The 15,089-nt window shown below is 46.6% G+C and overlaps 1 protein-coding gene across 11 annotated transcripts in view; it reads right to left on the minus strand.

Annotated features, from left to right (window-relative positions):
* The window catches only part of SOX5 (SRY-box transcription factor 5), a 783,587-nt gene that overhangs the window by 10,856 nt on the left and 757,642 nt on the right, over positions 1–15,089 (minus strand). For all 11 annotated transcript variants that reach the window (XM_081209974.1, XM_081209972.1, XM_081209973.1 and 8 more), the window contains 2 exons: positions 8,412–8,520; positions 6,935–7,108 (listed from right to left, as the gene is read on the minus strand). In XM_081209974.1, coding sequence (XP_081066100.1) covers positions 6,935–7,108; positions 8,412–8,520 — 283 coding nt within the window. The remainder of the gene's footprint in view (positions 1–6,934; positions 7,109–8,411; positions 8,521–15,089) is intronic.

Raw genomic sequence — 15,089 nt, forward strand, 5'->3', positions numbered from 1 at the left:
AACAAAATCAAATTTCTCCTCCATTCCTAGAAAGTGGGACAGGGGCTGGCCGAGGTTGGTGAAGCATTACCCTGTTTGCCCTAACGGACCAGCCACTACCGGCTTCTCTCATCCATGTCTTGTAGCTCCTTGAGATAGGACCTGCTTTGCTTATGTTGTGCTGCAAAAAGCCATTCATTCATCCAGCCTCACTAACGACTCCATTCCTGCCCCCACTGCCATTCTTGTCTCTCTTTTGCCAAATGTGTTTATTAATAATGTCGTCCAGCTTATTAGTAACGTGACCTGAGTTCCTTACTGTTGTTTAAAATCACTTGTGTGTTGTGTGTATGTACACAATGTGCATGTATGCATGTGTGTTCATACACACACACACACATAATGCACTCACAGATATAATACACACACACACACACACACACAGACAGTGGTACCTCGGGTTACATACACTTCAGGTTACAGACTCCGCTAACCCAGAAATAGTGCTTCAGGTTAAGAACTTTGCTTCAGGATGAGAACAGAAATCGTGCTCCGGCAGCACAGTGGCAGCGGGAGGCCCCATTAGCTAAAGTGGTGCTTCAGGTTAAGAACAGTTTCAGGTTAAGAACGGACCTCCAGAACGAATTAAGTACTTAACCCGAGGTACCACTGTATGTGTGTGTGTGTGTGTGTGTGTATATATATATATATATATATATATATATATATATATATATATGTATATATGTCAAACACCCACATGCATAATTGCACTGGCCCCAGAGGATGAATGACACAAGTGATTAAAGTTATGCCTCTTAAGGGAAAAACAACAACAACCCTTTTCGGGCTGTGTAAGCGAACGAGTCCTAGGCAATGCTTTGCTAACATTTGAGAAAAGAAAAATATTACAAATGGAGGAACAATGTTCATTTGCTCTCTGGGTTGCTTTTTCTAATGGAGCTGGGTGGAGAGATTTTTGTTCTTACAAAATACTCATGATGCTCATAAATCTGGGCTGGGAGATTTTTTTTGTGGGGGGGAGAGAAAAGAAATGACCCAATGGGATATTACTCAGGCTAGCCTTGTAGTGGCTCAGCCTCTTTGGGGAAAGAGAGATGAGCCCCTGGCTATGAAAACAACCCCTGGGTGGAAATGTGGCAAGGACATTGTGGGGGCTGATCAACTTGGGAGACAGCCGTGGCCTTCCTCCTCGCTGCAGTTAGCTCACATTATAACTTCCACCATGCCTAGATCATCACAAGCACCCCACGCACCATTTATGATCTACAGAAAGCTTACATTCTCTCCCTTTTGCAAAACATTTGTCCCTTGCTCCAACAAAAACACCAGCGAACCATATAGCTTCTATTAGGAAAGTCTCAGTTTTTTTATATTATTAACTGCCAGTTTTCCATTTGCCTTGCTAGGTGGGTGCGAGTATGCCTTTCTCTTTTGATGGAACTCTCCGCACACCTCATTCCCTCCCTAGCTACACCCACTGTCCCCAAGCTTTGCACCCTCCTTGAGAGTTTTTGCCTGCCTGGAATGTGCCATTCACCTTTGAAGGTGACCCGGAAACTACAACTAATCCAGAATACAGCAGCTAGACTGGTGACTGGAAGCGGCCGCTGAGGCCATAAAACACCGGTCCTGAAAGGCCTACATTGGCTCCCAGTGTTTCCGAGCACAATTCAAAGTGTTGGTGCTGACCTTTAAAGCCCTAAATGGCCTCGGCCCAGTATACCTAAAGGAGCGTCTCCACCCCCATCATCCAGCCCGGACACTGAGGTCCAGTGCTGAGGACCTTATGGCGGTTCCCTCCCTGCAAGAAGCAAAGTTACAGGGAACCAGGCAGAGGGCCTTCTCAGTGGTGGTGCCCGCCCTGTGGAATGCCCTCCCACCAGATGTCAAAGAAATAAACAACTATCAGACTTTTAGAAGACATCTGAAGGCAGCCCTGTTTAGGAAAGCTTTTAATGTTTGATGAATTATTGTATTTTAATATTTTGCTGGGAGCCGTGGCTGGGGAAACCCAACCAGATGGGCAGGGTATAAATAAATTATTATTATTATTATTATTATTATTATTATCTTGTGTGGACGGAGAGTGTGTGTGCAAATGTGCGTAGAAACCGGCCTAGTGTATGAAATTGAAAGCTTGCATTTGTTATTTCGCTCCCTTTTGCCTCCTACGGCGCTTGGAAGCTTTCCCAGAAGGTGATGTGGCTCTTAGGTTCAAAAAGCTTCCCTTCATCTTGGCTAGGGTGCAGGGGAAGGCCAATAGCATCACAAGGAAGTTTAATCAGACAGACGGGTGGCTATAGGTTCGGCCTCTGTATTAAGGAATGCGGGAGAACACTGCTCCTTGACTGGGAGCACAGGCAGCCTCCAAATGCCTTCCCCGCCAAAGCTCCCTGTACCATAGCAATTAATAGCCACCTATAAGCTGAGTGAGCACTGGCCACAACTAGCCAATTGCAACACACTGAACACTAGCTGGTCATCACCATTATTTCCATAAGGTAAAGGTAAAGGGACCCCTGACCATTAGGTCCAGTCGTGGCCGACTCTGGGGTTGCGGCGCTCATCTCGCTTTATTGGCCAAGGGAGCTGGTGTACAGCTTCCGGGTCATGTGGCCAGCATGACTAAGCCGCTTCTGGCGAACCAGAGCAGCGCACGGAAACGCTGTTTACCTTCCCGCTGGAGCGGTACCTATTTATCTACTTGCACTTTGATGTGCTTTTGAACTGCTAGGTGGGCAGGAGCTGGGACTGAACAATGGGAGCTCAACCCGTTGTGGGGATTCAAACTGCCAACCTTCTGATTGGCAAGTCCTAGGCTCAGTCGTTTAGACCACAGCGCCACCCGCGTCCCTCATTACTTCCATAGCATGTTTCAATCACCCAAAGTGCTTTACAGGGGTGTTTCCCCCCCCCTTTAGCAGGAACTCAGGGGAACTGAGTTACCTTACCATTTTAAAATTAAGTAATAATTATTTCTTGTCTGGGGGAGGAGGCTGGAATGAATATACACTCAATACCTGAGCCAAAAATCCACCTATAATCTGTAATCAATAAACTGGTGGCCATTTCTAATCCAGATCACCGTCTTCTTGAGTTTATTAGTTACATCTTACATTTAGCCACTACCTTGGCGGGGGACGGGGGGCACTGTGACTGGGCTGGCAATAAACGAGCAAACAAACTTCATGGTGAGTTCCCCCACCTTTATCCCCGGGGGGGGGGACGACGACTGCAGCTTTATCTTTCTTATCTCAGCTCCTTTCACAACCAGCCTGTGAGGTAGGCTAGGCTGACAAATACATAGGCTAAGGCACAGCAGAGGCTTCAAGCCTGCCTCATCGTATCTCTCTTCCACTTTTCCCATGAAGCATTTAACCAATTAATGCCAGTCTAGAAAAGGCTGGTCTAAGGATACAGAGGTCCGCCAGCGCCTGTTGTTCCCTTGTTTACCTGTGGCTCTCTCCCTTCATTGACATTTAGATTGCAAGTTTCTTGAGGCAAGGACATTTCTTTTTTTTTCTTTTGTAAAGTGCTGCTTCCACATCCATTGCTCCCAGCAGTGGCCTCCCCCAAGGGCCAGCACAGGGGCTTCCGAAGGGTCCTACTATGAGCGGGGAGGGGAGAGGAACCAGTTATGGCTTCCTTGAAACAAACTTTTGGTGAACTGTTTTGGCTGCATGCAAATAAGGCAAGTATGCTGTTCTCAGCATACTGTACTTCCCAAATAGGAGAAACAGATTAACATTCAGAGATCCCAGCTAGCTCAGGCCTCCTATTTCACACTCCTATAAAAATGGCTGAATACAGAAAATTGTGTTTTAGTTTTCTTCCAATTAACTGCAACACACACACACACACACACACACACACACACACACACACACTCACACAAGAGAGAGAAAGATAGAGAATCTTAAAGACTAAGAGTGGGAACACTGAGAGACTGAAGCACTTCTTAAAAATGACAACAAGGTTCCTTAACAAGCCGTCTCTCTTCCTTTTTGCAAAAAGTGAAATAAAAATCGGATGCACCAGTTTACGTACCAATGAACAGATGGGTGACAAACATGTGCGCAGATGACTTTGCTAACAAATCCATGCATTGGTACTCCCCCCCTTTTTTTAAATGTTCAGAGCATAATATCAAAAGTGTCAAAATTTAATCCCAGGATAGAATAGCACTGTAGTACTGGAGCCATGGAGAGAGCGAGCACGTGCGCGCACACACGCACACACACACACACACAGAGCCTGGTTGAGCAACAGTCTCACATAACCCACAGTCAGTGTGAAACTTCAGACACCTGACCCCAGTGCCAGAAAGAAGGAAGAATGATGACGATGGTGAGTTAGAACAACTGTGCCATTCTTGCAAAGAGACCCGAGTACCTGGTTGATCTGTGAGCTTCTAACTCCCTCTCCTTCCCCAAGTTAATAGAGAACTCCCTGCTGAGTTCAAAAAGTGGCCTTTGGCAGCCCAGAAGGGACCTTTCCAACATTTCCATCAGGGGAAGAGGAGAGCGCCTCACCCCCTCTTTATTGCAGAGGAGGAAGAGATTCCCCCCTTTATCCTCTGATGTTTCAAAGGAAAGCAATCTCTCACTTTCGCTTGCTTTCAGACCTCGCCACTCACTCACAGTGAGTGCAAGAAGTTTTGAGAGCTAAGCAGGGCTGTCATCTCTATGAGAATCTGGAATGGATTTGCATGTTACACTCCACGTACTGTATATTTAATCGGAAAAAGATGCTTGCGATATGCTCGCCGCATTTCCCTCCTTCCCCGCATTGGCCTGGCCTAGTGCTAAACAGTAAAAGGTGATTCCTTATGTTAAATTTCTTAGCCGAAATGGTTTATTAAAACCAGATTTGGAGGGTATTATAAAATGCTTAGAAGCCCTTTAAAATGTCAACGCGGATCCCCCAGAGACTGAGTAAAATGTCAGCCCGGCTCAAGGGCCTATTTTAAGTGGAATGAATTAGCAGCGTGCTGTTGGAGGTTGTTATCCCAAACAATCAGTTAAGATGGGGAGAAAACATCCAAGTTCCCTTTGTACTTTCTGTATGGAAAAGTGGAGGAGATGATGTTTGCGGTGATCTGACCAATTCCTGAAGACGATTGCTTAAAGGTAAGTTTAATCAGGACAGCTCTTAAATGCAAAGACCCAGCCAAACTGTTTTTCCTCCTGACTCATAGGCTTAATCTCACAGCCACTAACTGCCTTTAAATCCCTTCTGCTAGCATATGCAAGTGTTATCTTCCCGGGAACAAATGTAGACTCCTTATCTCACTTTCTTCCCACTAATCTAGTCAATTCAGGTGCCTTATTAAAGCCACCCTACCTGCCATCTATAACCGACAGCTAGTATATAGGCCTCTGTGAATCTGTAGAATGAAGAATCCAACAGTGGTCACACAAATCCTGCTCCCAGCAGAATTTCTCCAGCAGCCAACTTGCCCGTGTGAAATTGAGTCAACCTACACATTTGAAAGGATGCGGGTGGCGCTGTGGGTTAAACCACAGAGCCTAGGACTTGCCGATCAGAAGATCGGCGGTTCGAATCCCCATGACGGAGTGAGCTCCTGTTGCTCAGTCCCTGCTCCTGCCAACCTAGCAGTTCGAAAGCACGTCAAAGTGCAAGTAGATAAATAGGTACTGTTCCAGCGGGAAGGTAAATGGTGTTTCCGTGATCTGCCCTGGTTCGCCAGAAGTGGCATAGTCATGCTGGCCACTTGACCCAGAAGCTGTACGCCTGCTCCCTCGGCCAATAAAGCGAGATGAGCGCCGCAACCCCAGAGTCGGTGACGACTGGACCTAATGGTCAGGGGTCCCTTTACCTTTACACATTTGAAAAGCCGGAATTGTGGACTGCACAGCTACAGATTATGGGAAGGATGCACACACAACAGATCAAACACAACTCCCTGAAAACTGCAAACTCACATTCTAGAGAGAAATGTGTAGCCAAGTCCTCTTTCTCATGTTCATTACTAAAAAGAGCTTTTCTCACAGAGGAACTTTCAGAAGCGTTTCAATTACTAATAACAGTATCTTGTATTTTGGTCCCAAGGCAGGTTGGGGGAAAACCCCAATAATAATACAAACATCAAAATGTTGTGTAAAATCCACATAAAATTCTACAACAGGGGTCACCAATGTGCCTTCTGCAGCACTCATGAAAGAACACATTAGTTGTCTCCTCAAAAAACCTCAGCACAATAGAGATTTTTTGCTGTTTCTCCTCAGGTTCTGTTTGCACTGGCTCAGCCTCTCCTACGCTGAATATGCCCCCTTAAACATGCCCACATTTCATTAGATGCCAGGAGTGGACATCCATTCACCCATCATTTAAATAAAAGAAGTGCAAAGACCTTCTCTTTGTGAGTGAGCTCAGGAGTGGCTGATGGGAGCATATTTCCTCCCCTATTGATGGGGTGGCTGATGCATGGCACCCATTTTGTGTCATGCCATGCCCCATGGCAGCCATTTTGTGGCTGGTGCCCACAACACCACCTCAAAATTCCAGATGTGCCTACTGGCCCAAATGTTGGGTGACCCTTGAGCTACAAAGATTAATAAGACAAGAAACACAACCCCAAAGAAGCCATACCCCATATCCAACACCCAAAATGGCCCACCTTCACTTCTGAAAGTGGAAGAAGCCTCAGATACTGATCTGAGTGCAAAGTCATGGCCGTTCTGCAAGCTACATTTGGACAAGATGGTCTCTTGGCCATCTTGGCCACAGTTCATTTAGGAGACACCTTGCTGCACTACGAAATGGTGCAGTCCAGAATTCTGCCACCTCGTTCTGAGTTAAGCACAGAATGGCTTTTGCGGAACCAGATGGGTGTCCAGTTGATATTATACCCACTCCAAACATCAGAGCCCTGCTGGAGAACTGCTGCTCCTGTTTTTCATTGCCTTACCCAGTATTTTGCTGATGTTGGAGTTGTGCATATCCGGGAAAGCCTGCAGGATCTTCCTCCGCTCGTCTTTTGCCCATACCATGAAGGCATTCATTGGGCGCTTGATGTGGGGTTCGTTGCTCCCACGCCCTCTGGACTCCCGATAAATCCGAGATTCTGAGACACCTGCGCTTCCTAAAACGATGGGGTGGGAGGGCAGAAAAGGCAGGGAACAAAGGATATTTCATTGTTAATAAGCTGCCTCCTCAAGCATAGCTTTAAATCGTACTCGGGAGGGTTCGTCACTACAGCATGAAGTCCTGCATCTCCCATTTTCTCAGTTATGACATGTATTTGTTGTACAGCTTTATGGCATGGTGGAAAAGGGCACTTGCGCGCTTTCCCTCCACCATATAATCACCTAAACATAGTTGTTGATGGTAGTCAATGCTGAGGTCCAAATGTACACACCTCCGGTTTGCACAGTCTTCCCTTCCTCTCTTTTTCCGCAGGGAAAGAACTGCCCAAGAAACACATAGGGAATGCTTCCTTAGCGCATGGTGGAATGAGGTCCCACACATTCCCATTCTTCTGCTCCTCCCGGAGAATCGCCAGCCAGTTGAGTAAAAGAGGTGGGGCATGGAAATGTTACCCACGGTTACACTGTCTCCACATAATGCAGGATAGTGCTATAGGCTTTTATCTTGGGATGAGGGTGGGGAGGGTATCCGTTCTGAAACGCCATCTGAATTTATTTATTTATTTGCTGATGATTTTGTGATTCCACCAAAGGACTAGGCAGTGCTTTGCTTCCTAACAGTGAAGGGCCTTTTTTTTGGCAGCATCACAAAGATATATCCCGGCTTTCCTGCTAAGGAGCTCATGGCAGTGTACATGGCCCCTCTATTTTATCCTCACAATTCCCTTGTGAGGTAGGTTAGACTGACAGGCCAAAAAGTCACCTGGTGAGCTCCATGGTTGAATAGCAATGGAGGTTCAATCAGCTTCAACACTCTAACCACTTCACCACCCTGGTGAACATCTAACCCCCTGCCCTGTCATGTATGAATCGGATGTAACAAGCCAACAAATGCTTGTTCACGGTCTTTTCATGCACGGACACCTCTGCAGTGCTACAGACAAGGTCCGTGCAACTCAAACAGCTTCTACAGCCCCAGAGTGCGCCTGTCCTGTGGCCAATGGGTTCTGCTAACTGATCACTTCTGCAACTGATCTCATTCTTCCGAAACCTATTTCTGTTTGCATCTTTCATCTCATCTTCACAGAGCCAGAGACGTGGTCTAAACCTTGGCAATGGCGTTTACTATGACAGCATGAAAAATTCGCCCACAGACTTTCAGCCTCGCACATCGCCAGCTTTGTTTAGTGGGTGTCTCCTCGCCCTGCGCTAAGTACCAAGGAGATCAATGCTCTCTCTCCACCGGGCAGTGGATGCACAGGCACAGCTGGGAATAAGGCAAGGCGCTCCGCTACTGACCATCAGAGTCTCCGCTCATGTTGAAATCCATCATAGCGTGGCTAAACTTCCCGTCTTCATTCTGTTTGACTGCCAACTGTTGAGTCAGGTTCTCCAGTGTCGTTTTGTCCTGGGTGGGGAGAGAAGAGAGGGCACAAAGGAGTCTTTTTATTAACACGCAATGGAACCACAAAGTTCATAGGTAATTTGCAAGATTCTCCAGAGAAGGAGGGTTAGAAAATAAGGAAGAAGATGGTTGGGTTGGAAAAGTAAATGAAAGTGGGGTGAATGCCCGAAGGGATGGGGGGGGGGAGAATAACACAATTATTTTTGGGAGGTTTTATGAGTTGGAAGTATCATGGCTTGAACATTCACTCCTCCCATTTTAAAATACAGCTTTATTAGCCGAGGATGAGTAAGCTTGTGAAATTCAGATTAGTTTGACACACATTGCAAGCGCTCAGCTAGCATGTTCCACAAGCGGTTCAAATGTTTCTGGTGGAATTCAGTGCACTGAAAAGTGGGTTTAGTTTAGCAACCCACATGGCAATTTAAGATGCTAATTTTTCTGATGGGCCCGATGGATACTTCTGAAAAACCTTGTAAAACCTAACATTGATAGGAAGTTAAAAGTATGCCAGGGCCATTCCTGATGTTAATTTTTATCCCTGTCCTTGTCTGAGATGCAAGTAAGGCAACTGAGAAAATAGCCAAAGGAAATAACTCTGAGTCAGAAATGACTACCTTGTTCACAGGATGTAAACGGCAACAATCCCTTCTGATGATTTTTCAGGAGTACCTTTACAAATAGGTGAAATTTTCACCCCACTCATCACTGTGACAATCACTTTCTCATCCATTTTCCTTAAAACTGTTTCGCCCAGAACATTCCAGGCTAAAGGCAAGAAACATTTTCCTCTTATTTCATAGAACTGTAGGGTTGGAAGGAATCTAGTCCAACGCCCTGCAATGCAGGAATCACAGTTAAACAATCCTCGACAGATGGCCATCCAACCTCTACTTAAAAAACCTTCAGTGAAGGAGGGTCCAACACCTTCTGAGGAAGTCCCTTCCACTGTCGGACATCTTGCACCACCAGAAAGTTCTTCCTGATCTTCAGTCAGAATCTCCTTTATTTGGTACAATGAAGCCAACAAAGATTTGGCTATTTGATGGTGTCTGAACAACACCTCGGGTGTTGTAGGGGTGGGATGGGGAACTGAGGGGAAAAATATACCCAATAGCAGTGGAGAAACACTATCATCCTCAAGACAACAAACAGAGGGCAAAAGGTGATAGGAAACAGATGAGAACAGTGTCACTTGCTACACAAGGAAAGATCCTGTGTGAGAGTCCAGGAAGGGAAATATATATGACAGTAAGGATAGGTAAAAATGCATATTAAAGAAACACATAGAATCCATAATACAGCACAGCAACTAAACACAGCAACTAAAGAGACAGAGTGGGGTTCAAAGAAAACAGGTCAGGAAAACTTGCAAATTTGTATACAGCACGCCAATGGTTTATGCAACCCCTGGGCAGCTGCTCTCCATGGCTGTGGCATGCTTCGTGGTTCACACGTTGTGGAGGCTTGCTTTGTGCACAACCACTCCCCCCCCCACAACCACCACTCCTCACCTATACCAGAGACCATGCTCAGAGTCTAGTTCTGGGAACGGGTTATGCCCAGCAAGACCAAGGAGGAGCCTCACAAACCCCACGGCATGCTCAGAGCTTGGGAATGCGCCTGCAGTGTGTTTACAAACATGGCTCTCCTGCAAATCCTATAGCCGAAAGCACTGTGTAGCCAGGATTAGTGGCCAGCACTTGGCTTGGAGGAGAACGATGCCTCCACTGTGGGGCCTTGGAAGAGGCTAGCCAGGGCCTGCACCTTTCTCTGAGTGCAATACCTGCATTCATCACCGCTGGAAAATGTTGCTTTCCTCCCCCTCCACACCCAGTTACGGGAGTGCTGCGGTGCTGCAGAACTGAAATGTGCAAAGCAAAGGCAGCCCTCCTTTTCGCAAGCCACACACAGTTCAACCTGCCTGGCTTTTGCTTGCCTCTCTCCGCAGAACGTGGGAGCGATAAGGGGGAGGGGGGGGAGGAACCGGAGACTCTGTTTCAGCGACAAGGCGACCCCTAACCCCCCACTACTAAAACATGCAGTATAATAAAATAATTCAATTAGTCGCCATCAAAGGGAAAGTTGAGATAATTCTCAGAGGCTGTCACTCTGAAGCCGAGCGATGTCAAAACAGTCAGCTATGCTTTCGTTATGCCCCTTTGAGCCATGACTTAAGTGAACCTTCAGTCAATCTCGGTGCTGAGCAAAGGGAGAGGGATGGCATGCGAGAGTTGGCAGCGGGGCAGAGGAGGTGAAAAGTGAGTTGCAAAAAGCTTTAATTATAAAACAACAGAGCGGCCTCCAAGGCTGAGGAGGCCCAGCCGTCGCACTTAACCAATCTCTGCTGCGGCTGATGCACTGAACGAAATTAATGCGGCTAAAGGAAGAAAAAGAAGAAGATGGAAAAAACCCAAAGCAAAACAAAAGCAAGAACACCCTCGTGAGCAAAACAAGGTATTCGGTTTTTAAAGCAGAGGACACGGTAATCCATAAATTAAAAAGGGTTTTTAAATCAAAGAGGGGAGCGAAAGCTCAGCCGGGACGTAGCAGGGTGTTTGAGTGAAAGGAACAGGAAAGTTTTCAAGAGGCATAAGTAACGAACAATACTTTTGGCTTTGCGGCGTGTGAGTCTCAAGCTGAAGATTGCCACAGCATTTCCGGGTTGTTGAATTCAGTTCGGCACTGTAGTTTATATGGGCATTAGTCAACAAGACGGATGGTGGTGGGGGAACAGGAAGCCAGCTTATATCGAGTCAGATCATGGCTCCATCCAGCTCAGTAGTTCCTGCTCTGATTGGCAGCTGCTCTCTAGGGCTCCCTGATAGGAACCTTTCTCAGCCCTGCCTGAGGGACTGAACCTGGGACCTGACGCCACTGCACCTTTCTCAAGTAGGAACACAGGAAGCTGTCTTAGACAGAATCAGGCATTTGGCTCATACAGCTCAGCAATATTGATTCTGATTGGTAGCAGCTTGCTATGGTTTAAGGCAGAGGTCTCTCCCAGCCCCACTTGGAGGGACTGAATCATAGAATCATAGAATCATAGAGTTGGAAGAGACCACAAGGGCCATCGAGTCCAACCCCCTGCCAAGCAGGAAACACCACCAGAGCACTCCTGACATATGGTTGTCAAGCCTCTGCTTAAAGACCTCCAAAGAAGGAGACTCCACCACACTCCTTGGCAGCAAATTCCACTGTCAAACAGCTCTTACTGTCAGGAAGTTCTTCCTAATGTTTAGGTGGAATCTTCTTTCTTGTAGTTTGGATCCATTACTCTGTGTCCGCTTCTCTGGAGCAGCAGAAAACAACCTTTCTCCCTCCTCTATGTGACATCCTTTTATATATTTGAACATGGCTATCATATCACCCCTTAACCTCCTCTTCTCCAGGCTAAACATGCCCAGCTCCCTTAGCCGTTCCTCATAAGGCATCGTTTCCAGGCCTTTGACCATTTTGAACCGGGGACCTTCTGCATGCAGATACTCTGTGAAGGAACCATCGTCTTTTCCAGGATGCAGAGTTAGAGTGACAACCCAATAAAACAAAAAGGCCCCTTGCTATGTAATAAACTTCACTCATATGTAACAAACTAGGCTTAATGTCTCATCTGCTTTGGCCCTCAAATTTATGTTGTTCGGATTGCATTGTAATATTTTCTGTTAGAGTTTAGTGGCTGGTGCCTAATTTGTGGGTTTTTGAAGCAAGGTATAAATATTTTTGGAACGTTTTAGGAAGCTGCCTTGTACTGGTTATTTATATTGCTATCTCTGTCCCAGAATTGTCTACTCTAACAGAATAGGACCTTTCTTTCCTGTCACCTGTTACCGTTAGAGAAATCAGTATGAATTTGTTTATTTTTATTTTTAAGGTAAAAGAGTGGTCATCCCGATGCTTCTCCACTCAGCATAGAAGCCAGATGCGACCACACTCTCCACTTTAACAACACAGAAATGTAATAATTAATAATAATAATAACAATAATAGTATCCCGCCCATCTGACTGGGTTGCACCAGCTACTCTGGGCACCTTCCAGTACGGTGGCCATAAGTCCGGAATTTTATGGACATACACGGAATACCGTTGTCAGAAGCAGTGTCCAGGTGTAAATCAGCAAAATGTCCAGAAAAATCTGGACGTATGGCAACCCATGTTGGCAGTGCCATTTTTGGCGATGTTACTTTTGGCCAAAACAACAACAAAAAATCCCAACAACTTTGAAGAAGAAGAAGAAGAAGAGTTTGGATTTGATATCCCGCCTTTCACTCCCCTTCAGGAGTCTCAAAGCGGCTAACATTCTCCTTTCCCTTCCTCCCCCACAACAAACACTCTGTGAGGTGAGTGGGGCTGAGAGACTTCAAAGAAGTGTGACTGGCCCAAGGTCACCCAGCAGCTGCATGTGGAGGAGCGGAGACGCGAACCCGGTTCCCCAGATTACGAGACTACCGCTCTTAGCCACTACACCACACTTTGCCCCCCAAAATGCTCAGAACTTCCAGCATATACAAAAACACAATGAACCTTTAAACATTTAAAACTTCCTGATACAGGGCTGCCTTCAGATGTCTTCTAAAGGTTGTATAGATACTTATCTCCTTGACATCTGATAGGAGGGCGTTTCACAAGGCATGCACAACTACCGAGAAGGCCCTCTGCCTGGTTCCCCGTGGCTTCACGTCTCGCAGTGAGGGAACCACCAAAAGGCCTTCAGAGCTGGACCTCAGTGTCCAAGCTGAATGATGGGAGTGGAGATGCTCCTTCAGGTATACAGGGCCAAGGACATTTAGGGCTTTAAAGGTGAGCACCAGAACTTTGAATTGCTGGAAACGTACCAGGAGCAAAAGTAGGTAAGAAGAGCTCTGCTGGATGCCAATGCCCATCTAACCCAGCATCCTATCCCACCAGTGGTCAACCAGATGTCCATGGGAAGCCCAAAAGTGGGACATGAGTGCAACAGAGCTCTCCCATCAGGAAGTAGCTCCTCAGATGGGGCCTTGTCAAATCAGGTATTGCATGCACCTGGGGAAGGTGCAGCACTGGAGAGAACATTAATGCAGAGTTTCCCAAACTTGGGTCTCCAGCTCTTTTTGGACTACAACACCCACCATCCCTAGCTAGCAGGACCAGTGGTCAGGGATGATGGGAACTGTAGTCCAAAAGCCCAAACACTGGGAAACACTGCATTAATGGAAAGAAACACGCCCAAACACCAGGATCAGCCACCACGCACCCTCATAAACTCTAAGTACCCTGTGAATGAGGAAAGTACAAGGAATTGTGGTGGGAAACTTTTGGAAAACTGGAGGGCAGGCTTTGGAATAGTGCTAATCAAAAAGGCCATATAATGAATGGAACCAGGGCAAAATTAAGCACAAAAGCAGTAGCTAACCTGTTTTGCTTTAGAAGAAGAAAGAGGTGGGTGGCAATCTCCTATCTGCTGGGCTACGCAGTTTCCAGGAGGATATTTCAATTTATGTTCATGGCATCACTCTGTCAACAAAGGAAGAGGATCCTCTTTCCTGTCCCTGCCCACACACAAATTAACCGCAGCTCGCTGATAGAGGGGTATCCCACCTTCATCTTGCAAAACCCATTTAGCGGTTCCAAAGGGGGAAGCACAACGGTTTCAAGTTTGCACATCAAAATGCACCCATTAATCATAGCTGGCTGGCTGGAACATGGCCATTTCCGAAACTATTAGAAACTCTTAACTGTTTGCGATGTGGCTCAGGCCTTGACACTATTTGTAGCCGCTATTTGCAGCTCTCTATTTGTAGGGAGATGGTTTAGTTCACACTGCATGTTAGCACACAAAAGCAGTTCTGATCCTACCCACTGGCACGGTTCAGGCTCTGAGGCCCAGCAGTGCATTTCATGTGTGGCCAATGTAGAATGGACCCATGGATTTGTGTAAATGCCAACATGCTGAACACCTGCGAGAAGATTCTTGAGCCTGTTGAATATCGGAATGTGGCTTAGGGTGAGTCAGGCCATTGATCCACCGAGTTCAGCATTGTCAGGCAGAAGTTCAGGATTTCAGGTAGGGGGGAATTCTCTCCCAGGTGTTCCAAAAGATCGTAAGCATTGGAAGGGGCCCTGAGAACCATCTAGTTCACTCCCCTGCAATGCTCTAACCTCTAACTGGGCTCCAGAACTTGCCTATGGCTTTCCCCCATTGAAAACATCTTTGGCTTCCCCCGTAACTCCTGAGGTGTTCCTCTTTGCCAAATTTATATTGAAATTTCTATTTTGGAAAAAGCCCTAGTTCCAGGCCTTATCTGGCGATTTTCAGAGGGAAGAGGGCAGGGGCTATGGGAAAGCATGTACTACCTTGGTAAAGGTAAAGGGACCCCTGACCGTTAGGCCCAGTCGCGGACGACTCTGGGGTTGCGGCGCTCATCTCGCTTTACTGTCCGAGGGAGCCGGTGTACAGCTTCCGGGTCATGTGGCCAGCATGACTAAGCCGCTTCTGGCGAACAAGAGCAGTGCACGGAAACACTGTTTACCTTCCCGCCAGAGTGGTACCTATTTATCTACTTGTACTTTGTGGTTTCGAACTGCTAGGTTGGCA

The sequence above is a fragment of the Podarcis bocagei genome (assembly GCF_964188305.1).
Source record: "Podarcis bocagei genome assembly, chromosome: 10".
In the NCBI taxonomy this organism is placed as follows: Eukaryota; Metazoa; Chordata; class Lepidosauria; order Squamata; family Lacertidae; genus Podarcis; species Podarcis bocagei.